Source organism: Penicillium taxi (assembly GCF_028828555.1).
Source record: "Penicillium taxi strain IBT 34144 chromosome Unknown utg000002l_segment0_segment0, whole genome shotgun sequence".
In the NCBI taxonomy this organism is placed as follows: Eukaryota; Fungi; Ascomycota; class Eurotiomycetes; order Eurotiales; family Aspergillaceae; genus Penicillium; species Penicillium taxi.
This window is the reverse complement of record NW_026643204.1, coordinates 3,299,862-3,324,760: the sequence shown is the minus strand read 5'-3', so window position 1 is coordinate 3,324,760 and position 24,899 is coordinate 3,299,862. Positions and strand designations below refer to the sequence as shown.

At 45.5% G+C, this 24,899-nt stretch overlaps 10 protein-coding genes across 10 annotated transcripts; 3 read left to right on the top strand and 7 right to left on the bottom strand.

The window, feature by feature from the left end:
- Positions 1-481: 481 nt before the first annotated feature.
- Positions 482-1,372, top strand: N7495_003150 (shikimate dehydrogenase family protein; the record flags this gene model as incomplete). The annotated part of the gene is made up of 1 exon (XM_057205819.1): positions 482-1,372. The coding sequence occupies one exon, from the start codon at positions 482-484 to the stop codon at positions 1,370-1,372; it is 891 nt and encodes a 296-aa protein (XP_057066426.1).
- Positions 1,373-2,466: 1,094 nt separating this feature from the next.
- On the top strand, positions 2,467-4,261 carry N7495_003149 (putative MFS transporter; the record flags this gene model as incomplete). The annotated part of the gene is made up of 4 exons (XM_057205818.1): positions 2,467-2,615; positions 2,666-2,977; positions 3,027-3,621; positions 3,674-4,261. The coding sequence occupies 4 exons, from the start codon at positions 2,467-2,469 to the stop codon at positions 4,259-4,261; spliced, it is 1,644 nt and encodes a 547-aa protein (XP_057066425.1).
- A 104-nt stretch (positions 4,262-4,365) lies between these two features.
- Positions 4,366-6,018, bottom strand: N7495_003148 (pH-signaling protein PalC; the record flags this gene model as incomplete). The annotated part of the gene is made up of 2 exons (XM_057205817.1): positions 4,366-4,629; positions 4,678-6,018. The coding sequence occupies 2 exons, from the start codon at positions 6,016-6,018 to the stop codon at positions 4,366-4,368; spliced, it is 1,605 nt and encodes a 534-aa protein (XP_057066424.1).
- Positions 6,019-6,329: 311 nt separating this feature from the next.
- On the bottom strand, positions 6,330-7,883 carry N7495_003147 (acetylornithine transaminase; the record flags this gene model as incomplete). The annotated part of the gene is made up of 3 exons (XM_057205816.1): positions 6,330-7,397; positions 7,459-7,698; positions 7,758-7,883. 3 exons carry the CDS (start codon positions 7,881-7,883, stop codon positions 6,330-6,332), a joined length of 1,434 nt encoding a protein of 477 aa, XP_057066423.1.
- Positions 7,884-9,421: 1,538 nt separating this feature from the next.
- Positions 9,422-11,424, bottom strand: N7495_003146 (transcription factor domain-containing protein; the record flags this gene model as incomplete). The annotated part of the gene is made up of 3 exons (XM_057205815.1): positions 9,422-10,624; positions 10,670-10,760; positions 10,814-11,424. 3 exons carry the CDS (start codon positions 11,422-11,424, stop codon positions 9,422-9,424), a joined length of 1,905 nt encoding a protein of 634 aa, XP_057066422.1.
- A 317-nt stretch (positions 11,425-11,741) lies between these two features.
- Positions 11,742-12,763, top strand: N7495_003145 (aromatic alcohol reductase; the record flags this gene model as incomplete). The annotated part of the gene is made up of 3 exons (XM_057205814.1): positions 11,742-11,777; positions 11,837-12,250; positions 12,314-12,763. 3 exons carry the CDS (start codon positions 11,742-11,744, stop codon positions 12,761-12,763), a joined length of 900 nt encoding a protein of 299 aa, XP_057066421.1.
- Positions 12,764-14,403: 1,640 nt separating this feature from the next.
- Positions 14,404-14,662, bottom strand: N7495_003144 (uncharacterized protein; the record flags this gene model as incomplete). Its single annotated transcript, XM_057205813.1, has 2 exons — positions 14,404-14,427; positions 14,453-14,662. The coding sequence occupies 2 exons, from the start codon at positions 14,660-14,662 to the stop codon at positions 14,404-14,406; spliced, it is 234 nt and encodes a 77-aa protein (XP_057066420.1).
- A 1,559-nt stretch (positions 14,663-16,221) lies between these two features.
- N7495_003143 (kinase-like domain-containing protein) lies at positions 16,222-17,467 on the bottom strand (the record flags this gene model as incomplete). Its single annotated transcript, XM_057205812.1, has 2 exons — positions 16,222-16,532; positions 16,597-17,467. The coding sequence occupies 2 exons, from the start codon at positions 17,465-17,467 to the stop codon at positions 16,222-16,224; spliced, it is 1,182 nt and encodes a 393-aa protein (XP_057066419.1).
- Positions 17,468-20,449: 2,982 nt separating this feature from the next.
- On the bottom strand, positions 20,450-22,198 carry N7495_003142 (uncharacterized protein; the record flags this gene model as incomplete). The annotated part of the gene is made up of 1 exon (XM_057205811.1): positions 20,450-22,198. The coding sequence occupies one exon, from the start codon at positions 22,196-22,198 to the stop codon at positions 20,450-20,452; it is 1,749 nt and encodes a 582-aa protein (XP_057066418.1).
- An 822-nt stretch (positions 22,199-23,020) lies between these two features.
- On the bottom strand, positions 23,021-24,694 carry N7495_003141 (GTP-binding protein Obg; the record flags this gene model as incomplete). The annotated part of the gene is made up of 1 exon (XM_057205810.1): positions 23,021-24,694. The coding sequence occupies one exon, from the start codon at positions 24,692-24,694 to the stop codon at positions 23,021-23,023; it is 1,674 nt and encodes a 557-aa protein (XP_057066417.1).
- Between the last annotated feature and the right edge of the window lie 205 nt (positions 24,695-24,899).

The following is a 24,899-nucleotide window of genomic DNA, read 5'->3' as shown; positions in this document are numbered from 1 at the left end:
GCTGGATATTTTTAATACCTGTCGAACCTCGTCCACTTGCTAGCGGGTTTCGAATTACTGAATCTTCACGTATTTGTGGGATGGCTTGTAGTTACCCTATTTTCAAGCATCAATATATTGACACCTTATTTAACAGGCTTCGATTTTCATTACTTCAGAGTACGGCAGCACGCAAATGATCGATAAATGATCTCATATCATTCCAAGGAGTCTTTTGCAAGCAATTTAACTCAGTTTTGTTGATTACCAAGTCAAATTTAATGTTTACATGATACACTGACCGTCGAAGTTGATCCAACAGTTGTTTCCTTGATGACGCAGGCTAAGTCCATAGCCGGAGCCTCTCGACTATTTAGATACCATCTTCCAACCTTGGAATATTCACTCCACAGCTAGTCATTTATCATTTCACTGTTTAATTCAAACATACAGAGGTCGAAATAGATCTAATAACGTCACATTATCCAAATTCATTCCCTCCATGGCTCAATCCGACTCCTCGCCCAGCGCGTCCACGCAGAAGGAGTTCCATATCTTCGGCTGGGGTATCTCTTTCAGCATCTCACCCATTATCCACAATGCTGCATTCAAACACTTCCATCTCCCTTATACATACGATATCCGCGAGTCATCAGTCATTGATGGCGTTGAGCATTTAATCAAAGCCGAAAACTTCGGCGGCGCTAGCGTGACTATGCCTCACAAGCTAGAGATTCACAAGTTTCTCCAGGACCAAACCGAGTCAGCCAAACTAATTGGAGCCATCAATACAGTCATTGTTAAGGGAAGTGGCAAAGATCGCATTCTTGTTGGCGAAAACACAGACTGCTCGGGACTGCAAAGCCTTATCAAAAGCTACGTTGACAAGACGCAGCACCAGCCCAAAACAGGACTCGTGATTGGTGCTGGAGGTGCATCACGAGCGGCAGTCTATGCTCTTCACAAACAGGGGGTGGAGAAGATCTACCTTGCCAACCGAACATTGGCTAACGCCGAGCAGGTGAAAGTGGGCTTCAGGTCTTTGTTCGAAGTCGAGGTACTTCCTCTTGAGAGTCTCGAGAAGCTACCGAACCTCCCTGATATCATCATTGGCACCGTCCCCGCAAATGTGACGGTAGAGGAACAGTTCTCTTCGATTTTTAGCTCCACCGGGGGTCTTTGCATTGAAATGGCCTACAAGCCTCGTCAGACACCTTTGCTCAATATGGCTCGCAAGAATGAGGGCTGGCACACTGTCACTGGTCTCGAAGTTCTGCTTGCTCAGGCATTTGATCAATTCCACCTCTGGACTGGACTTGAGGCGCCACAGAAGGAGATGACAGAAGCGGTTGTAGCTCATGAGACTAAGCAAGAGGCAAAAACCGTGCTGTGAAGGTCATTTCAAGGCTACCTAAGTATACATATGAGGACCTACATATCTACATATTAAAGCAGCTGGAGGTATACAGAAAAACTACCATTAGAGCTAGGATATTTTATAGATCTTAAATTTCAAGACTTCAAACGATATTTCAATTCGACTTTGGAGTTTTCTGTTAGATTTCCAAAGCTATGGAGGCATCAAACAAAGTGTGGAATACACCACCTGGGCAACCTTGAAAGTATCAAAATGAGTGTAGAAGCCATAAATCATGTAGGCCATGATATATACAGGTACTTGGTTCTCACTTGACTTTGCGAACGTTATTAATCGATTGCTTCTAGAGAACTACGCAGGTGTGACATGGCGACGGTTCCAAGATATTTAAATGAGAAGAGAGAAGCGTATAACTAGAGCATTACCGCATCTATGTCTGCCTGACACAAAAAAAACTTACAATCTTGCTAGAACTCAAGATAGAAAATACTGGTAAAATGCTGCAGATGATGCTGTTCCCACTTCAATATTGATAGAGATATTGTGAGAGAGAAGTGTGCGTGGATATAAGCATTAATGCCTGGGGCATTCATACTTTTAAGGTTATCTTGGAAAATTTCAAATTTAATCAAGATTGACCGTTGGGGTTTTCGGTCAATGTTGAAGCTATGAGTCAACTTTGAATTGAGAGCTTTCCAAGTCTGAATCTATAATTTCGGTGAAAAGGATCTGGGGTCGCCGAGTCTCGGAGCACTTGAGGGGTTTTATTCAACTCTTTCCCCACGCCCAAGCCTCAACAGTTCAACAATCTTCTTTTCTTACGGGAAATAAGAAATCCACTAGTCGATAGGACCACAGCTATCAAGCCGTTTTCAGGTCTGTGCTGTGAACCTCTTGATCCTGAGTGTCGTTTTTTCTTTTTCTCCCCGCTTATGATAATAGTATGTCTTACTCCAAAATATCAATACAAGGCTTGCCATCTCTAACAACAGCCAGAAACGAGTGCATCTATATTGTGAATGCAAGGGATAATCTATTCGATCTTATCTCAGTGATCTGTGCCGCAGAATAAAGGCTTCCCAAAATAATTCTTGAATTTTGAACCCAATATGGCAATCGATACCTCTCAGTCCGCCGTCAGTGCGGGCAAGGAGCCCACATCCAGTGATGCCTCCGAGCAGCCAGCCGTGTCGCCAGTATCTGCCAATGACCTAGAATCTGGCGAGTTCAGCGCAGCCGACATTGAACGAGTATATAGGTAAATCGCTCTACCAAGAAGATGTCTCCTTCACCACTAATGAGGTTTAGTAAACTGGATTGGCGCATCATCCCCGCATTCTGGGTTCTATACTTCATGTGCTCTGCGATTCGGTCGAATGTAGGCCTAGCACAGACAATGAATACAAAAGAAGACCACAATCTGGGCAAAGTGTTGCATATGACTCCACACCAGATCTCTACTGCTCTGGCTCTATTCTACGTTTGCTATGTGGTATTCGATCTACCCTCAAACCTGGTAATGACCCGTTTGAGTCCACATGTGTGGATGAGTCGTATTGTGATTAGTGTCGGGCTCATCGGTACCTGCATGACAGCCATGAAGGCAGCCTGGAGTTTCTAGTACGTCAGATTCAAGCTCCTGCAGAAAGTCTATACTAATCTCTCGTAGTCTCCTCCGTCTTTTGCTTGGTATTGTCGAGGCCGGACTGTGGCCCGGTATGACCTACTACCTAACCCTCTTCTACCCGCCATCTCGAATTGGCAAACGTGTCGGCCAGTACTTTACAGCCGCGCAAGTCTCCGCCGCCGTCGTAGGCCTTGTCTCGGCCGGGTTCCAGGAAATGGACGGCGAGCGTGGCTACGTGGGCTTCCAGTGGATGTTCCTGGTCTACGGCGTAATCACCATTGCTATTGGTATTGTCTTGCTGTGGTGGTTGCCTGACCGTCCCACTCCACCAGGCGAGCCGGTTCCTACGCGTCGGTGGTTCATGCGCTGGGTTCCGAATACTAAGCCTGCTTTGAAAGGTCGCGATGCGCTTGTTCATTATCAGGATATGAAGCGCGTGTATCACAGTCCGCCGTGGTCTCTTCGAGACTTGGTTCATGTGTTCTTGGATTGGAGGCTGTGGCCGTTGCTGATTATGTATTTCGGTGTTGTCGGTGTTGGTATCGGTGTGCAGTTGTACGCGAACTTGATCATTGAAGCTATTAATCCGTCTTTGAGTGGTGTCGACGTGAGCTTGTTGACTGCTCCGATTTGGATAGTAAGTATCATCGCTTCCTCCTTGAATGGGATATATTCTAATCTGTCTACAGATGGATCTCATCGCTATTGTCATTGTCGTACCCTTTTCAGATCGCTTCCACCACCACAGAGCCATTTTCTTCTCTATCCCTGTCTTGCTACAGATCCTGGGCCTGCTCTTAACCAGTTACGCGGGTACGGATTCTAACCCGTGGCCACGATATGGCGGTCTCTTGATCGTCGGATTCGGTCTTGGTCCTACTGTTCCTATCGTCATGGCATGGACGACGGAGGTCTTCCAACCGCGCCACGGAGAAGTCGGTGTGGCAGCTGCAGCCGCTGTAGTCTCAGGATGGGGCAACCTTGGCAGTATTCTGACAACATATGCGCTTTATTCAGGCTGGGCGAGTGACTATAATGCCCCTGGACGGAAAAAGTACCACAAGAGTAACTTGGTCATGATTGGCATACTAATTGCTAGTATGCTTGCTGCAGCCTTGATGGAGACTCTTCTCCGCTTGCTGGATGATCGCCAGCGTGGTACCGAAGATGGTGCTGTCGATAGTACGACGCCTCGCGAGACGAAGCAGCGTGGGCTTCAGGGACTTGGGTCGAAGGTTCCTGGTTGGCTGAAACGCTTCAGGGCTGGCAAGGAATGAAAAGGCGAAAGCCATATAGACTGGTTGAATATACATAATTTGTTATTATAATGTCTTCAGTAAGATTCATATGTTCACACTGACTACTCCCGATGGTTATTTGATTAGTAGTAGACGTTAGAAGCAGTCTGTGCCCGGGATGGGAATGTTCCCGGCGGTGCTTGGAGAGACTCTTCTTCCTCATCACTATCATCAGGATCATTTACAAACTGCAGATCATCTCGTTCATCAGGTGGCGCACGCATGCGTACTAATTGCTCCTCGTCTAATGAAGGGGGTGTGTATGGTGCAGGGGGAGTATGAATATCCCGACCAGAGGGCAGATTAGAGAGCAACGGGGCAGATGGGGGAATAATTTGGGTGTTAATCTAGATTCAATTAGTGGAGAACCCCGATATAAGAAAACTTGAACTCACTGTATCATTTATTCGCACCCATTTCGTCTCCAGCATCTCTAGCACCCGACCCTCTTCGTCACGACCCACATCATCTCCTGCTTCTAACGCACTCCCATTATCGCGACCCCCACCGGCATATTTGCCAATCTTCCGCTCCTCGCGTCTATCCGACCACTCTCGTTTCAAGCGCGAAAAGCCACTCTTCGACGTCCCGCTACTTTCATCAGAGCCGTTAGATGACAAGCCAGCGCTACCACGCAGACCAAGAGATGTCCGCGCAGCTTGCAGCCACGCGATGGCCTCGCCAGCTTTACCCGCTATCTCAGCATCAATGCCAAAGAACCGGCACGCACGGGCTCGGGCCACACGACCCAAAACAGCAGCGTAGCGAGTGACCTCCTCATCTACGCCGCCATTCCGGCCAGATCCAGTTCCGGACCCAACGCTTCCAAGCCCAGCAGCAGCCTGTTCTGCATACTCTGCAGCACGGACGCACAATCTGGCAAAAAGAAGAGCACGCACTTTGGGAATTTCCGGCGCGCGAACCATCCATTCCTTATCATTCGGGTTACGTGCCTGGATACATGCTGTGACGTAAGAATCATCTTTAAGAACGGCAATTAGCGTAGCCTCGGCTAGTGCAAGTGACGACAATGCAGACTGGGTAGTGGCATTGATATCCGGTACTCTGGAGCCAGTGGCGGCCGTCAAGCTAGGCGACGAAGCAAGCAGACTATGCACCGAGCTAGCCTGTAGCAAGTGTCGTGTCGCCGCCTGCAGGGATGCGACACGCTGTTCTGCCGTCGGCATCGTGTAAGCATAGAGCGACTCCATAGCGCCAATTCGCGCAAGCCGACTCAGGACATATCCGAGCGTTGTAAGTGTGAAAGCGATTTCGAAATCAATGCCGCGACCTGAGACTCGGCCACCACGCGACCGGGAGGTTTTCGTTCCTGAATTACTAGTCGATGGGCTTTTACTAAATAGACTTCCCATTGATATTGTAGGTTTCCAGGATGACTCGATCTCTGTGTGAAGGGTAATGTCGATTTCCTCGCCGGGGTGGAGGCTTGCATTGCTCCCATCGCGAACGGCGAAATCACTTTTTACAGCTCGGCCGCTTAGGCCATGGGATATCGCAAATAGATAGGGGATGTATTCATTCAATGCAGAGAGGACGGTGGGTAGATTTGCCTCCTGGCGCGAGCCGCGGGGGAGGCGCTTATGTGCTTTCAAAGCGAGGCGGAGGGAATGGCGGGCTGTTGAGGCGGATTGTGGAAGGGAAGGATGTGTTAATGACGATAGAAACGACTGGAAGGAGAGGGGAGATGTAGTTGGCAGTGTGAAGGCGTAAACCATATTGAAGCGTGGGGAATAGGAAAGTTGGAGACGATCGTTAGATTAAAGGAGCGCGGGGAAGATTGATAACGTTGGCGCCAAGAGGAAGTCTACGTCGTAAACCTCTATTGCAACTTAACATTGAACTAATGGAAGTTATAGCACAGAAATTTATAATCGAAGTGAAGGAAATTAGGGAAATTACTTGAACACTTTTTGCATCAACTCTATCTATACAACACTCGGCAACTGCTAGCTAATTAACAAAAAGAAAATGGTATAAACAAGTGCCATTATAGACGATATTGATTATATAAACTGGTCACAATGCTCTAAGACTTGGCAACAACCGACTCAACGGCCTGTTCCAAAATATTCAAGCTAGTCTGGATCTGCTCCGCAGTGATAGTAAGAGCAGGGACGAAGCGTAGACATCCATCACCGGCACTGATAATCAACATGCCGCGTTCACGAGCAGCTGTGATAACATCAGAAATCTTGGCTGTGAAAGCCGGAGACAGCTGAAGACCCAGGATCAAACCAAGACCGCGGACCTCAGTGAAGACCTCGGGGTACTTCTCCTTCAGGGCCTGGAATCCAGATATGAATAGGGTAGATTTCTCCTGGACAGCGCGCTGAAGCTCAGGGTCGTTGAGACGCTCGACAATGTGATATGCGACGCGGCAGGCGAGCGGGTTTCCACCAAAGGTGGTACCGTGATCTCCTGTCTTAATGTGCTCGGCGACAGTCTTGCCAGAGACAATGGTCGCTCCGATGGGAATACCGTTACCCAAGGCCTTGGCAGTAGTCAGGATATCTGGGTGGGCAGCTTCTCCAGAAGCAGGAGCCAGGGAAGGGTGGGCATGGGCCCAGAGACTACCAACACGGGAAAGACCGCTCTGGATCTCGTCAAAGATGAGAACAGCGCCGACCTCGTCGCAGCGCTTGCGCAACGCAACAAGGAACTCCGGAGTAGCAACATTGATACCACCCTCACCCTGAATAGGCTCAACGATAACACCGCATGTGTTATCTGTGACAAGAGTCTGCAGCTGCTCAATATCATTGAAGTTACCGTATTTGAAGCCAGGGAGCATGGGCGAAAATGGAGTCTGGTACTTGGGGTTCGGAGTAGCGGACAGCGCACCCATTGTACGGCCGTGGAAGGACTTGTGGAAGGAGACAAATTCGTGCTTAGCTCCTGAAGGGTCAATAGATCGGCCGACCTTGCGAGCAAACTTAATGGCAGCCTCGTTGGCTTCGGTACCAGAGTTGGAGATAAAGACCTGCGACGCATCGCGCATCGCACCAGAATCGCGGGTTCGGTTAATAAGCAATCGACTCAGAGCTCCAGTCCAAGGGTTATGGTAAAGGTTCGAAGCGTGGATCAGAGTCTCGGCCTGTAATTTCATAGACATGAGCAATTGAACGCAGCAGCTTCGTAACTAGAATAAAACGCACCTGTTCGGCAATTATTTGAGAAATCTCGGGATCGCAGTGACCGAGAGAGGTTACCGCAATACCAGCAGTCATATCCAGATATCGGCGATTCTCCATATCCCACAAGTAACAACCTTGGCCCTTCATCATCATAGGCGCAGGGCGCACATAGGTCGGGACCATGAACGGCGCGCGCTCATCAATGAATGACGCAGTGACCGAGTCGGAGGTGGGATCAGGGTTAGGCAGAGCTGCCTCTTTCTTGAGAACAGTCAATTTCTTGTACTGGTTGTATTGTTGAGATTTCATTTGACTCATACCTGCACCTGTGCCTTTACATCTTGGGTGGCTGTTGCCGCAAATCGTCGCTGGAGCGGTGATTGAATTGAGGAAGCTAGCTTGGATGCACGGGGGAGACTGCGTGATACCGCACGGAGAGCGGACATTGTGGAACGAGGGGATGAATTAACAGCGAGCATCTGGAGTAAAGAGAAGCACAAGAAGAGTCAATCAAATAAAAATCGGCGATATCGGGCGGATCCACCATTAGTCATTTTGAAGGGCGATAGTTAAGATAATTATTTATGACTCTTTTCATTATTGAAAGGATTGTAAAGTACTTAAAAATAGTTAATTCTATGTCTTTGGATTATTGCTATTGAAATATATTCGCGAACTATTGTAGAAATAGTTATGTTATGCTCCGAAATCGGCCAACACTGATCTGAGGACGGAACGAAATAGCCATCAGAAGCGAATTAGATATATTACAGTAGAGAGTTAGATAGAGAAAACCCTAGAGATTTCTCAGGTTCAAGTGATGTATTCAAGGCTTCAAGAGGTATTTAATGATTGAAAGGATATCTCATATCCTTCGGATCTTGCGTGGTTATCAAATGTATCTAGGGTTCAATTCAAGTATGTAGGTAGCTTTACGTACCGTTTTTTCCATGCCAGGTGGGGATTTCCTATTTCGGGTGTCGCCGCTTTTATGAGGGCGCTCAGGGTCAGGCTCAGTAAGTAAATTTCAGTCGGGCTTAGGCTCACTGAGCTACTCATCTCACTGATTACTCAGAGGCATCTATTAAGCACTCAGTCCACGTTTAGCCTATACCTAAAGGAGCACTCGGCCCTATAATGCCGTTTTATAATGTAATGAATAGTACGTTAGGCTTTGCATGGAAATCAGTATTTATTTATCAAAGTCACGCCGCGAGCAATATAAGTAGTTAGCTTCATTCCTTCTTTGGATAATCAACATATTCAATTACATCATCCTCTATCTCCAATAAGTCCGTGTCTACAGTTCAGCTGACAGTGAGGCAAAGTTCAGCTAACAGTAAAAAACTGTTAAAAGGGAGTAGATATTGCTGAACAAGGTGGATCGGAATGGGCAAATAGAAACAGAGTATTCAAGAATGACTGTATGTGTGTATACTTACTGTTGAGATGAGATGGTGGCATACTGCCACCACTCGCCGCTTTCGACAGACTTGGAGTGAATCTTTTAGTTCTTCGATCTTCTTAACGAATCTGAATCACTCTCATTGAGGCACTAATTTTCTCCCGTAGTCTCAACACTTACTAATATGGAACAGCCAAGTTGGCTATCTACAGTTAAGTGCATATTCGTCAGCATTGGAGTTGGTGTTAGGCCACATTCCATTCTGGTTGAATATATACACACACACATATTTGAGTGGCTCATTCTTATTCATTAGTGCAGTCTGCTAATTCAGCCTAAATCTGACATTTCTCTAATTAGCTTAAATAGTATTCCCCCCCCCCCCCTCTGCAATATACTATATTACTATATTCCAGCAACCCCCATATGTTAGACACTTCCAAGATTCTCATTGGATTAAAGACATCATTTATCTAGCCGTTGGTTCGTTACATATGAAATGTAGTAGGAACTCATGACATTGAAACTTTGCCTCTTGTCAAGCTTATTTTCTTGAAATTGTACTTTCGGATTCAAATGCTAAAGCCATGTAGCCATATTCTGCTCCAAGTCCAACCCTTCAAAAAAAAGATTAAGCAGTTGTTCTGCGCTCCACTGATAGGCTGTACCGCTGCTGGGGGCTTCAAAAATCTCTCTAACCGTGGATATGTTCATAAGTCGGCTCATATTATTAGCGTTTCCTTGGTCCGATAGCCCCGCTTGCTGTATAGTTTGAGAGCATAGTACAGGCATATCAGGGGATTCGTCAGTCTGACTAATGAAACCTAATGGCTCTTCGAGGGCATTTTGCTCATATGGCAACGAGCCAGTCATACTGGCCGTACTCAAAGGCATTATTATCCTTGTAAGTGAGGCCTGCGCATAAAGCTCTTGGAGATACGTATACCCAGGGTATTCTCGAGGTCCGCTATGAGCGCTCCAATATTGGTAAATATCATCAGCCACCCTCCAGGCAACATCTACTCCATCACTATTCGGCGAAAGGGAAAGGTTGATGAGTAAATACGCCAAGGGACCCCACTCAACGTATCTCTGAAAAAGCCATAGCCATTGCTCGCTCTGCTCGTGGAGCCGCATCGCCCGAGCCCGCTCAAGAATATCCACGCAATTTCCACGGAAACCGTCTTGAGTGAACATTTGCTGAGATTCTTCATTTTTACTTCGTGGTTTGCAAACTGTAAGCTTGAGGTTGGCAAGGATCAAGCGGCTAGATTCTGCGGTGAAAAAGTCTAGTGGAATAGAAGTATCGCAATTCGCAAGGTACTCTAGCTCTATACGCTCTTTGAATCGATCAATAGCACCGCACTTTTCTGAACTGCACATGATCGGGTACAAATTTCGTTCGCAGAACTGATTAGAGAAAAGGATCAGGCGGCAAAAATAGCTGATTTCGAGCCTAATGAGACTAAACAACATCTCAGTCTTGCCGGAATGGTCTTTTGGTACTTGACTCATACGAGGATCGAGAATCGTGTCATTAAAGTTTGACGGAAATTTGTTTCGGAACTGTGATTCCAGAATGCAGGGTTCGGATCTAGCATCTTCTGCCATCCGAACGTCAAGGACGAAGATCTGCCACCAAAGTCGTCGCCGCATCTCGGCTTCGAACGGTGTGCTCTGGCTTAAAACCTGATTGTTTAGGCCATTGTTTAAAACCATCGTGATCCCAATGCTAGTTAGCCTTTTAACATCAGTGCCATGCTCATCAAATCTACCACACACCTGTATACTATTAGTAAGAGAAGGTATAGCTCAACGAAAGCTTACAATATAGAGGACAAATGCCTGAAGGACATTCAGATCTGCTGAAGTTTCGAAATCTGCTTCGGCAAGAGATTTTTGGATTGTCTTTCGGTACCTTTACTCTCTGTCAGCAAAAGATACCTCACGTAAATGAATAGCTGGAATTACTTTTCCAAAATATCTTGCTTATATTGATAAAAGATATTCTTACACTCTTCAACAGACAGTGTTATCACAGACGCGTAGTAGATGGCGTGCAGCAAGCAGTGGACTGGTAGGCTAGCAGATTGAATTCCATCTTGCAGGAAATCGGTGATTTGGCGTTGAACACTTGGTGCGTGGATTATTTTCAGAATAGGATGTACTCGGTCGATAAATGTCTGCCAGAGGAACACTATGTCCTCAGATGATGGATGCTGAGACTGAAGTTCTGGTATGAAGCGCTCTTCTGGAGCAAGTTTGCATCCCTGGAACTGCGTAGACGCCTCTGGTAGCTCACGCACACCTCGCAGCTTTGCTGTATCTACTCCTTGAGATACACTCGTTTGGAGTGATGACTGTTGCTGAACAAAATGGCTGGTATGAGATAAAGTATACTTTAAAGTAGAAATAGTTTGCTCGAGGTTTTCAACTCGAGTAGCCAGATTCTTACTGTTGGCTTTCTTCGGTGGGTGAGTACATCGGATCATTACCTTGACGCAATACGAACAAGGCAAACCGCGGTCACATTTGATCTTGCGACGTCGGCATTCAAGGCAGGATTTCGTGACAGGAGCCATTAGAGAGTTCTTTGCATGTATGTTTTCACCGTACCCATTTAGATGTGGATGTAGTTGGTCAGAGCGGTAATTCAGAGGAAAGCCGCGCAGAAGCTGACAAAGTAGTGGAGATCTAAGATAAATAAACCTGTATCATTGGCCACAGCGGACAAAAAGTCAATAAACCCGCATTATTAGTAATTGCGAAGTGTATAGTTACAAGTCGCAAGTTCTTATGGAGGACATCAATGCAAGCGCAATCAAGTATATAAATAGATAAAGTATCTCTTCATTTAGACCACTCCCAATTGTAACGACAGTTGAGTCTTCGAATTATAATGGCAGTTCTTTTGAAAAATGTCGCGATCGTTGGGGTATGTGTGCTCATGAAGTATTGAACTAACAGAAGCTAATGTGAACTGGACATTTTTAGGCAAGTGGCACTATTGGCAGAATAGTTCTTGAAGCCCTTCTCGGCTCTTCGAAGTTCAACGTCACCGTCATATCTCGTGAGGAAAGCGAAGCAGTCTTTCCCCGTGGAGTTAAAGTTCTTAAGATCAAATTCTCGGGGAGCAGTCTGGAGACTGCTTTTCAGGGACAAGATGTGGTGATTTCAACAGTGGGAGCAGCCGCTTTTCACGAGCAAAAAGACTTTGTCGATGCAGCTATTCGGGCTGGGGTGCAACGTTTTATTCCCTCAGAGTTCTCAAGCAATAGCCAGAACGATGCTGTACTCCAGCTGCTGCCTCTTTTTGGTGCAAAGAAAGAGTTGATCGAATATCTGAAGAGCAAGGAGTCATATGGACTCACCTGGACTGCAGTTGCCACGTCTGGTCTGTTCGACTGGGTAAGTGGTTCATGAGATGATGATATACACGAGTGAGCCCTAATCCCTCCTATGATTACTTAGGGTATTCGAAGTGGCTTCCTAGGTTTCGATATTGAAAATCTCACGGCGACGATCTGGGATGGTGGTGATAAGAACTTCACATTAACCAACGAAAAGCAGCTCGGCCAATCGGTTATATCTGTTCTCGAGCATCCACAGGGGACGAGCAACCAATACCTGTATGTTGCTTCTGTGGAAACAAACCAGAAAGAGATTGTTACGGCTTTAGAAAAGGCGACTGGTGCCCGGTGGACCCTCAAGGATAGCACTACAGAGGAACAAGTCAAGGATGGTTTTGCAAAGCTCTCCGCAGGCGATTTCAGCGGCGCTTTGACATTGGTCCGAGTCACTTGTTTTGGTAACACTCCTGGGCTCCACGCCAACTATTGCAAGGAGGAGAAGCTTGCGAATAGTTTGCTAGGGCTGACGATGGAAAGTGTTACGAGCACAATTAAGTCCATCATAGGCTGATTTGTCCAGCTGGAAACTTCCCAGACCTGGCCCGCCTAGGTAGCCAATTGAATTATTTCGTCTTGACCACATATATCCCGTATTGAGCTCATAATTTGACGAGCTTGTGGAAATTAGAGTGTTAAAATTTCTAATGGGGCATGCAAGCTATGCTTCCCAAGTTATGCGTTTTATACACTAGAAGCATTGAGATTTACAAGTTCGGTCATCGTGAGCGAAAGGCTTAGCATAAGATTAGTTGTTATACAATCTCGGAAAAGAATATTAGAGTGAACTTGCTTTAGAGTGGAGAGATCATTCCTCTCCTCTATATTACTTAGACAAATTTTTGATGTATAGAGAATGTGAACACAGTTTTGTGACTACGGGGGTGTTTAAGTGTAAGTTATATTTAGATTAAACCCCCTCACTTTCTCTGACAAATGTTCAACAGTAATATTAGGGATTTTTAAACCAATTAGGATCCTAGGACTCCTAGATAATTGGCTCACCAAAAGAAATTGAGTTTTCCGGGAAACTATCGTAGTAGGTTAGGGCTAGCTACTAGGAATAAGCTTTGTGGAAGCTAATGATTTCCGTCTTATAGTATATTTCTAAGCACCAGTATACATTGAATTGCTAATAGTAGTATTAAGGTCTTTTTGCGCTTATTGGCGAGGTAACTTGTTATTCGCGCTCACTTATATCATGGAGAATAGTCCCTCTGATCTAGCGCGAAGTAATATTAGAAATCGTGGTGTAAATTTGTCTAGTGCCTAGGCTAAATAAAGTGTTTCCTAGGAGCTTACATCCCGAGATAAGAATCGATAGACTAATTAAACAAAATGCGTAGTAAGATTACCCCCTGAACAGGACTGTGGCTCCTGGGATAAACGACCATTCCAGTGAAACCCGACATTTATTGATGGGATAATGTAAACAACCTATGTGTGAAAGTACGGGACTAGTGTGTTGCATTTTATTGAGGTGCTAGCTTAGCTCGCCCAGTGAGCTAAGCAGGGCGCTCAGATTTCACTCAGTGAGCGAATCAGACTACTCACTGTATTCTCCCTGAGTGTCACCTAATACTCAGTGAGCAGATCAGGGAGCCTATTTAATGCTCAGGAACGTGCTTAGTTCTACTCAGTGAGCAAAAGCAGCAAGGGGGTGAGCACTAATACGGAAGGGGAATGTCAAGAAGTGGCATGGAAAAAACGGTACATAGGTCTGTCCGTACGAAAACTCCAATTCAAATATAAAATTTCATTATGAAACGAACACGTCAGGGCTTTAAAAGTATGTACATCATGCTTCAAATATAAACTTGGATACTTTTAGTGATTGACAAACTAATTCGAAAAGCTCAAAAACCACAACTCAAGACTTACCTCACTCCTAGAGTTCTCTCAACTTATCGATACGCTCATAACAGCACACACAAGATGGATACTTTTGATCCAGAAGGCATTTCGTATGGAAGTAATGTCCACATGGGAGAGCAGACACAATAGCACCGAAGGGGATCTGATTGTCATCACAGATGCTGCAATAGCCATGGGCGTCATTTACTCCATCAATATGATCGGGCTTCGAAATACAATGTAATGGATCAAGTGGGTTTAAAAGAGCCACAATTACTAGTTCTTCTCTATATGGCCAGCTTAGAGCACACCTACCATGCTTCTCTGGGAGATTTATATTATCAAATACCATTGGTGTATGGGGAAACCGTGCGATGATAAGAGGAATTGCCCAGAGGGGCACAGCCTCGAGAGAGCTCTTTAGTTCTTCATATCGGTGTTTTGTGAGGTTTTCTGTTAGTCCCCTAGTAGATGTTTTGAACACTGTAAGTATATTCTCGATTAAGCGGCCGCGTTCGGAAGGAGTTCGTTCCTCGGATTGCTGATGACGGGAATCCATGATGTTGAGATGGATGAATAGATATTTGTAGATAGTGGTGTGTTATGCTAGGATCAAATTACTTAGCTTCGAGTTTAAGATGTTCTTCAAATGTTTGTTAGTGATTAAAAGGCGATGGCGGTGATATCAGGGCCTTTTTATACCATATAGCTCCTGCGGTGTTAGAGTTCTCTTAGAAGTTCTTTCTTCAGTGCCTCACAATGAGTTTTTGTTCAGGTATAATTTCCAGAAGCCAATATTTTATTTATTACGATCAACGCCTTAACATCCAAAGAAGTAGAACAAGGTAGCTTAATATGACTCCAAAGGATCACAAAGAGCTTTGTGCTGAATGGAAAAACCATTTGTGCCTCCCGATGCTGCGATAGACTTGAAGACAGCGAAATTATCTGTAGGCAAGTTAATGAGACAAAAATGTAAAACAGTGTTAGATACTTCCGAGGTTAGCTAGTCCGATGTCATAAAAACCTAGGAGTCGATAAATATCTGCCAATAGCCCACTGGCGGAATTTTCAATTGATCTTCCCCGGTACTTTTGAGCCTGCGCTATTAAACGAGAGAGCGAGACTTTCTGAGAGAAAATCTGTTAGAGATACAGAGATGGCTGGAACCTTGGAAGAACCCTTTGGCGGAGTGAATAATGCGCTTTGTGGTATTCGGCCCATATTTGAAATCTCCGGATCTCCAACAGGTCAACTAAAAGTTATCTTAGAAAATCACAGTATCCCCGAGGTCTTTTTCTACCTAGGTATCGTAAAATCCACCAGGTGGGAGCAGTATTTTGGTAGCCATACTTCTGCTAAGATCTAGTTTGATTTGAATTGTCTTATATATAATGGTGAGATTTCTTGGAAATTGATTATCCTTCAAGTTTCAAATTTTCTGATAAGAATAGTAAGCCCTGCAGACTCAACAATGGCGACGATGAAAGAAGTTAGAGAAGAGACCGGAAGAAATATTTATGAATGTTGCGGACCAAATAAGCTAGACTTGAACAGAATAACCTCTGGTTTTTTTTTTTTTTGGAAGCCTGCGAGGAACCTGGTATCAAATATTCAGACTTTATAGATGAGCTCGCAGTCATACCCCTGTCATATCTAGCCCCCATCGACGATCATAAGGCTAAAGTGGGTAATATCAACTAATCCTTCATTCTAGATCCATCGATGTTTCGAATTCTTAAAAGCTTGTGATCCTTTAACGTTCGGCTGAGAGATTTTTGTTTCCCGAATCAAAATCGCGCAAATCCTGATTATTATGGACGATTGCAGACTAGGAAGGATTTATTACTATGTTTTGCTACATGTATAGATGAATTATGTGCGAGTCAGTCGGCCACAGGTGCCTCCAGAACTTGTATCTATCTATCTAGGTATCGATTCTGAATCAACATTGTTTTGAGATCTTTCAAAATCGCATTGTAACAAAAAATTTTTGTGAGAAAGTTTTCTCTTCTGCCTGGGTTGTAGTTCCAAAGTTTTTTTATTGAATATCTAGTTTGTAGGCTACTAATTACTCTTTATGACATTCAAATGTTGATAATTAATCTAGCATAGCGTTTATTTACCCATTACCAGCTTTTCAAACTGGGACAAATAATCATCAATGTCGTACCGGGTGCTAGGCTCACATAAAACATTTGACATCAGCTCCAACTCGTTTTTGCTCAAAGAATTACCGAGTTGCTCAGTCAAAATGGTCTTGACCACTGCAGGGGTATGCCATTTCTCGCCGTCCCTTGAGTTGATGAGAGCTTTCCAAAGCTTGTAAAATGCTTCTCCTCGAGCCTTCTTGATGTTCATCTCTATCCACATCATCCCTAAAGCAAATATATCGACACCTTTATCGTATGCTTTCGCTCTGACGACCTCTGGATATATATGATTAGCCAGGGAACGGTGAGAGTAAATTCAAAATTCAAATTCAAGACATACCGGGAGCCATGAACCCTGGGGTTCCCATAAGAAACTTTTCAGATTTCTCTTCGCCTGTCGCTGAATCGAAATCTGAGATCTTTGGTGTGGAGCCGTACATCACAATATTTTGTGGTTTGATGTCGCGGTGCATCACACCATTGGGGTATAGATCTGCCCTGGGAGTGTGCATGACTTGAATAGCAGTGAGGATCTGCCTGAACATCTCATTAAGATCTTTCTTCGTGGAAAACCTGTCGAAAATTGGAAATTGCGCTCCCATGTCACTTTCTGCGATGGGCATGAGCATGAATGCCTCTTTGGTATCTGGAACATAGAAATAGTCGTAGACGGTAGCGACGTTCTTGCTCTGCTCTGCCATTACTGACTCTATTTCTGCTCCGAAAATCATGTCACCCATATCATTTCCTGACGATATCTTTGCTGCAACGTCCTCTTTATTCCCGCTGACGGGTCCGTAGCTGGCTTTGTAGACAGTCGCTATTGTGCCACTCCCAAGTTTACTCTTCAGTTGAACGATACTTGGAATTTTGCCACAGTCATCATCATGGTCGAATTGAAACACGTTGTCTTCAACAAGAGTTCCTTTTGTGGTGTCTTTAGGGATTTTTCGGACTGGGGCTGGATTCTTCTTGCAGGCGACCTTCCAAACATTCCATAGTGCCCAATCAGTGATTGATGTAGGTAATGAGCGACGATTTAGTTGATTTAGATTATCATCTCTCGCAAAAATATCCCTCGCTGACGGATGAAAAGTCAGTGAGTCGACGTGTACTGAGTTTGTTGTCCTAATAGTTGGGACAGAGGCGACTGTTGATAACAAAAAGGCAACGCTCAGCAGCACCAGTGGGGGCCTACAAGGCAATTGCATGGCGAGGGTGCTCTTGGCCTTGATTCTGGTATGGCTGAGTTATAGTAGACGGTACCGGAAATTTTTCTTGTGTGTTTCAAGGGCAGAATCATTGTATATGCAAAAAGTCTTAAGTCGGGATTCGTAAATTAACCACTCTGGTGGCAACTGGGTCCATCAGCAACTCCCATATAAAGTAGCCTAAAGGCTCGGAAATGTCCGTTGAAACCAATATGCGGGACACAAAACACGGTACAGGATTCTAAAAGGATTCCAGGGCGTGATGGGGCCAGAAGCAGCGAGAGGAACGATACCATTGAATCTCAACGAATGGTAGTCTTCCGATCTCAGCAGCATATCTCACGATGACCAAATATTTGTAGATATGGATGATTCATCGTTGAAAGATCAACTGTCAACTTTTGTTATTTCTACTCTCCACACAAGCTACTGAACAGGATAATGAAAACATGGCTTCAAATGACTTCTTTACCCGAGAAAATAGGTCGTATAGAGAGAATGAGAATCTCACTGATTAATTTTAGAAATAACCAGAAATTCCCTGACCATTTCTACGGGTACTTTATCTTGACAGCTATGAAAGCTCCTTCAGCTACGGAGTATGTAGTGGATTTTCTTCCCCATTGCTTGGCTTATCCTCGTCCGATTTAGTGCTCAGTGCTTGCCGCTTTTTGCTCACTGAGTATAACTGAGCACGCCCTCATCTGAGTATTCAGGCTTTCCTAATTAGGTCTCGAATGTTTTTCATCAACTTTATGAACTAGACTAGGACTAGTTTATCTTAACTAGCTAGCCTTTTTCGTCCCCTAAATATGGTGAGGCTGAAAAGTGATCTGCAATACTTGCGGAAAGGTCTATGCTTTACCAGATTGAAATCTTGGAGGATGATTGTAAGAGCGCCAACTATTTGAAGGCTTGGATGTCCGCTGTGAAGACCATATTATCGAACCAGCCACTCATCACCATGTAGTATGACTGGGCTCTCAGCAAGCACATACGAAAGATCTTCCAAAAATTGTGAGAGCTTCAAACAGCGTATCAATCTTCTACCATTCTGGTATCTAGTTCCACTCTCTTCTCAAAGTCGATAGATACCTTATAGCATGTGACTTTAAATGCTTTTTAGTGCGCCTATTTATTACCTGTCTAATGGAGCTTTGAGGCATCTATGAATTGATCTCGTGACTTTAGGAAGTAGGGACTATAAGAGTTACGAGCACGAAACAACCCCGAGTTCTCCAAGAATCAGTTCCGAAATAATATCAATACGTTCCTACCATTCTATCACATTTACCATTCCAGTAAAACCAAACATTCACAAAATATCATCTTTTTAGAGGTTGAAATTAACAGAATATAGTAAATTCTTGATAAGTTAGAATATTAGAGTTGGCTTAGCGGCCCGGAGGCTGAAAGTTGGTCTAGACCCGGACTGAAATTTACTTAGCCTGACTCCCTCATTAAAGCGGCGGTAGCTGATTTTGGAAAGTCCAACCTATACTCCGAAGTCCGATACCTATAGTAGCTATCAACTTCGGCAGGTCCAATTATCTGACCATTTGGCCCCATTATATTCTTTTGTACTAGGCAGGATGGATTTTCAAATGTACACAAATCAATTCCAAACTTATAGTGTTCCTTAAGTGGGGCGTTCGCTTCCAAGGATGATCGTCTCAGGTTTTTGGGGATTTCTTCCCATTTGACCAAACAATTGACCAATTTAGGGCTGACAGCTATTGAGATGTGGCTTCAGTGGATATTCTCCGCTCACTAGGCCATCTACGAAGTCCAGTAGCTTGGTAGGTGGTTATGTATGTTTGATTTGAGACTATTTCAGGGTTATGTTGGAGAGTGACAATAAAGAAAATCTTAGAATTTTTTTTTGTTGCTGAATCATTGGAAGAACAATACGGCTCTGCCCAACTGAATAGTCTCAGCTTCATCAAAGCAACGTTATCTATTAAGAATCTTGAACACCTTGGAACTCTCGTATCTTATATACCGACTGCTGGAGACGTGGTTGCTTGAATAACCACGGAACTTCACCTAGCCACATGCACTATTTCTCAGTCCAGGTCGTTGTAACATGTTTATTTTTTTCTTGAAACCTCCATTGATTGTGCAATTCAGCTGCATATCATTTTACGCTCTTGTGAGCTTGAGTTCGGGATAACTTCGGTTTCCGAAATCATGGGATTCGGGGTCCGACCAAATGGAGTAATTTGCGTAGCTCTAGTGATTTGTAAGTGAGAAGATGTTTTGAGTCTTCCACTTGACAGTATTGAGAAAAATTTATCGGCACTCCGAACGAATTCGAAATATTGAATGGAGCAAACGAGGTTGGAAGACAAGTCAGTAATTGCTGCATTTAAATCCCAGAGCCAAAGATGACACGGGGTATGAGTCGGTATCCCCTAAATAAATGGACTATATAGATAACAGATCAATGACCTAGTTCTGTTAAAGAATAGCCGGAACGACTTCAACGACGTTGTCTTCACGGAGGCGCTCATGCCGAAGGTCGGAGACTATGAAGTGCTTGTGAAGCTCCAGGCCACAGCTTTGAGCTATCGCGACACAATGATCGTCAAGTTTACAAATTCCGAGTAATATTCCACTTGATGCTGGTATGATATCCGATAGGGCCTGTATCCATTCCCTTCCCTCGGTCTTGGTTCCGATGGTGCTGGCGAGGTCATCGAGATTGGATCGAAAGTGACTGAATTCACCAAGGGCACAGAAGCAATTCTGGAAGGCGATTGTTAAGATCAATTAGATGCTATCCAAGGTTGTGATGGCCATGTGCAGACCAGCTGGATTGTTTTTGGTAGGACTTGAGATGGTGGTATACAGTAATTTCATTCAATATATGATCAAACTAATACAAGAAAGCTAAATTCATTCCGAAGTAATGGCCTCAGGCCATTAGCAGTAAGTATGACACCAGACGCTCCTTCCATAATGCTAAATATGCAAGATACTTCAAACAAACAAGGAGCTATTCGGAGAAAGAAGATCCAATCCAGACTGTTCCTCTAATATAGGGAACAGTTTTCGAATTCGATCATCCAAAATAGCTTCCTCTGCCTTCCAACGACGCAACTCGGCAGCCTTTTCTCGTGCATGACGATGGCCGCCAAACCATGCCTTCTTCGCCTGCTCGGCGCTCTGTGTTTCCTCTCGTTGGCTTTGAGCCACAAGGGCAGACACCATCATCTTCCAATTCTCAAGACCGACTTTCAGACACTGTCCACAGCGGGTGCGGGATTCTTGGTCGGAGGAGCTGCGAAGATCTAGCAACGTAGACTCTGCCATTTCGACTGCGTCGCGGGTCCAAGACAGACCTTGGTCTCGTGCTGAGGAGGCGAAGATGATTTCTCCGATGTATGTCATCAGGCCTGCCTCGTCACATGCGGAGCTGGCGGTGCGCAAGGGCGGGGTGTCGCCTGATGGTTGGGGTGGTGGATAGTCAACCGGGATGAGAACTGTTTTGAGAGATTTATATAGAGAGGAGAATATGTCGTTTGACTTTGGTGGAGCAGGAGGTGTATATTTGAAGGGGAGAGAGTCAGAAGAGGGCAGGTTACGTCGAGCCTGGAGGATGGAAGTAAAGAGGGAGAGTGCTGTGGGAAGGTTGCCTTGGCGTGCACTATGAACAGCAAGCGCCGTCGAGACGCGAATGAGATTCTCCGAGGGCAATTCAGAGCCACTCTTAAAAATTCCGGTTTTGAGGTCGACGACTTTGCTGACGTCGCCCTCAAAGCCACCCACAGCAATATCAAGCGCCCACTTATACATGTCACCGGCAGTGTCACCCAGACCCTTGAAATCCAGCCAATCAGCATATGCAAGCGCAGCATCAAGCTTCTGCCTGGTATCAAAACCATTCGTTGTGAGGATCTTCATGTAAAATGTCTCTGGGGGTGGAGATGCCGGCTCGCTATCTTCCTCCTGCGGTATGGTCTTCTGCGCCGCAGGCATGGGCTTTGGTCGGGGATTTGACGGACCAACAACATACTCTGCCGGAGCTGAGATGCGCTGCTTACGATCAGTCAACCATCCATCCAGATTCTCCGCCGCCTTTGCAGCTCCCATGAGAGTCTGGAAGTATCCACGGCGCCACGGCTCAGTTTTAGCCGAAATGTCGAATCCTGTTCGTCCGACACCCTCAACCAGAAATCCACCTTCATCTTGTTCAATCAACCCCTTGCCTTCGCCATCTACATTTTCCAGACGCTCTAGAAGCTCATGTAGATATCCAGCTACCATCGGCCAATTGGTCATCATCTTGCCGATATGATCAGGGTGTTGCAAGGCTTGCGCGGATCGCAGACACCAACGGCTCTTCCAGCTCCATTCCGGAGGAGTAGGCCATTCGTGTTCGATGTCTTCTTGGTATACGCCCACCTGGATGATTTGGAAAAGGACGATAATGGCATAGAACGACAAGCCAAATTTAAGACCGCGGGAGAAACGTCGCTTATAGCTATTGCGGCTTTCTGTCGATATCAGTCGTGCGAAATGCTGGCGAAGATGAATTGATAGCGGTGGGAGGAAACGGGTAGGTGCTAGTGGTGACAGGAATGGTAATTGAGGACGGCCGGGCGGCCGGGCGAGAAGAAGCTTCGTATTTTGAGTGAAGGGGCGGATATTAACATTGTAGCCGGGTATCCGAGGTGGATACACCGGTCTTATGTGTATTCGACCGATGGCAGACCTAGGGGGCAACATGGCTGAATTGTTCGAAGAAAACGGCCGAGGAAAGAGATCGTGAATAAACGTCGAGGTCATGTGACCATATCCGAACTATAGTATTTATCACCTTATGAGACCCTATCTTTGATTGGTCTTAAATATCTTCAGCAGCCCCAAAGCGCATTTAGCACTAGCTACTAAGTCTGAGAAATGAGTGGGCGCATGGGCAGCTAACCTATGTAGTCAATAAGTTGAAAATACCTAACCTAGGTATAGGCTACAGTTGACCGATCCACTCCTTATGGCGCTGTTTATTGTGTTGGGTATTGGCTAACAAAAGGCGAGTAGACAGGTTCCGTAGACGCTGGAAGATTGGGATCAAGGCTTCTTCTTCTTTTGGTATGAGGGACAGTCTATCCTTAAATAGTGAATTGATGGTGAAGAAACCTTCAGTTCGATCAAATTGAGAGATATTGATAAGCCAAGAAGCAAGATCAAAGTTACTATTGATATTATCCAAATACTGGAATGAGAATTCCTGCGACGCATGTTTTGGTTAGTTACATAGGTAATAATCAATACACGATAGCAGGATATCATAGGAAATTGATGTGCAGATCACTATGTGTACTTGTAATTGACTTCCAAGGTTGAATGACGTCTCAAAATTCTCTGTTTATAGTTGAGATTTTTATATATATGCTTGGTCCAGCCAGCGAGAAGGACACCGGAGATATGATACAGGATATTATTGGCACAACAGGCCGATGCTGCAGCAGTTGGACAGAACGAGATGAGTTGCGCTGGCATCTGGACCCATCTTTCACATCTGGAAGTAGTCAGATCGCTAATTTAACTCTAGTAGCAATCCAAAAGATGCATGACGAGGCTGCGAATGCGCGAGACGCCCTCGCCTCGAATCGCACTGATAGGCACAGCAGATACCTCCGTCTTCCAACCATTAGAATGTCCAGAAGGGTGTTCAACTGTGCCAGCCTGAACAGCGGAGAGATATTCTTGCAGGGCTTTGTACTGATCCTGGGTGTTTTCCAGATCAGCCTTAGTGGCCACGACAAACCATGGTTTGGTATGGATCAGCGGTGTATTAAGGAAAGGAAGCGCGCGGGGCGGCTTATTCAGTGATTGATGGCGAGATTCGTCTTGCAACTGCTCGAGTCCTCCAGTGGAAGACGAATTCCAATCAATCACGCCCTTCCGCGTAGATGTAGGCTCGGGCTCGGTATCACGTTGCCGCTCATACGCGCCAAGTTCATGCCATAGCTTTTTGAGCTCATGTACTGGGTCACCGGCGCTTAGGTCAATGACAAATGCCAGAATGCCTGCTCGGTCAATATGGCGAAGGAAGCCGAGTCCAAGACCACGGTCGAGATGGGCGTCTTCCACTAGACCGGGAATATCTGCAATAGTGAAGCGTGTGCGGGGAATCCTTCCTTTACTCTCTATCACCGGACGGCCGGTATTGTCATCGACGATGACAGTGCCGATGTGAGGCGATAGAGTAGTGAATTCCCAATTTCCGATTCTCGTGCGGCTATTGGTCAAGGAGCGTAGAAGGGTACTTTTGCCAGCATTAGGCTTGCCGACTAGACCAACATCTGCCAGTAGCTTGAGCTCGAAGTCAAGTTCAAGGCGAATGGCGCCTTCGCCCCGGGATGCAAATTTTGGTCGTCCCATCGCGCGCGTGGCAAAGTGGCCATTTCCAAAACCGCCAGCACCACCTGCTGCTAATAGCATGGGTTTATCCATTGGTCGAGTAAAGTCAAGATAGATGGGCTTCTGGGGCTCCATCGCCGCAATGGCCTGTCTCCGCGGTTTAAGGTCGGGAAAAGTGACAGTGAGGAAATCAGAAGGGTTAGATCCTGGATAAAGAACCCAGCGATCATAGTTGATCGGAACGAAATCATCATCATCTTCTTCTTCTTCCTCCTCACCTTCTTCCTCTTTCTTCGCCCTCTTCCTCTCCTCGGCCTGCCTTCTCGCCTGTCGCCTCATAACAATCGCATCAGCAACGGGATCGTATCGGTCCACTTCCCGCACTACTGTCCCGATAGGCACTTGAATGAGCACATCATCGCCTCGTTTGCCACCACGACTTTTACCCTGGCCGTTTCTCCCTCGACTAGCTCGGATAGTTCCCCTGCGGGCCAACTTATGTAAACTAGTCAAGCCTTCAACAGCTTGAATGTATATACCACCTCCACTACCGCCATCGCCTCCATTTGGCCCGCCTTCCTCGATGTATTTTTCGCGGAGAAATGAAACACATCCGTGGCCACCTGCTCCAGCATGCATCGCAACAGTACATTTGTCTTGGAAGATAAAGCGGCCGTAGTCCTCAGGCGGTGGATTCAAATTGGATAAGTCTGGCGTTTGCTCCGCAGAACCATCGTCATGTTTCGTACCAGTGCTTTGCCATCTAATTGTTGTGCGGAGAGTTCGGGTAAGGAGGATTGGTGAAAACAATATAGGTTTAGCGAAGGGAGGGAGTACTGAAGAAGCTCGATGCGCCATGGTGCTGAGCGTGGAGAGCTATTTATGCCCGCGCCGAGATATGTAGGGAAGTTCAACGTTGGATCAAAATGAAGACATTTTTTGAATATACAGAATGACGAACGATTCTCAAACTTCTAGCAATTTGCAAATGAATTGGTTGTTTGACTAGTTAGCGAGGTTTACAGAGAAATCGGAAGAGATCTATGATGTCAGTCAGGTGACC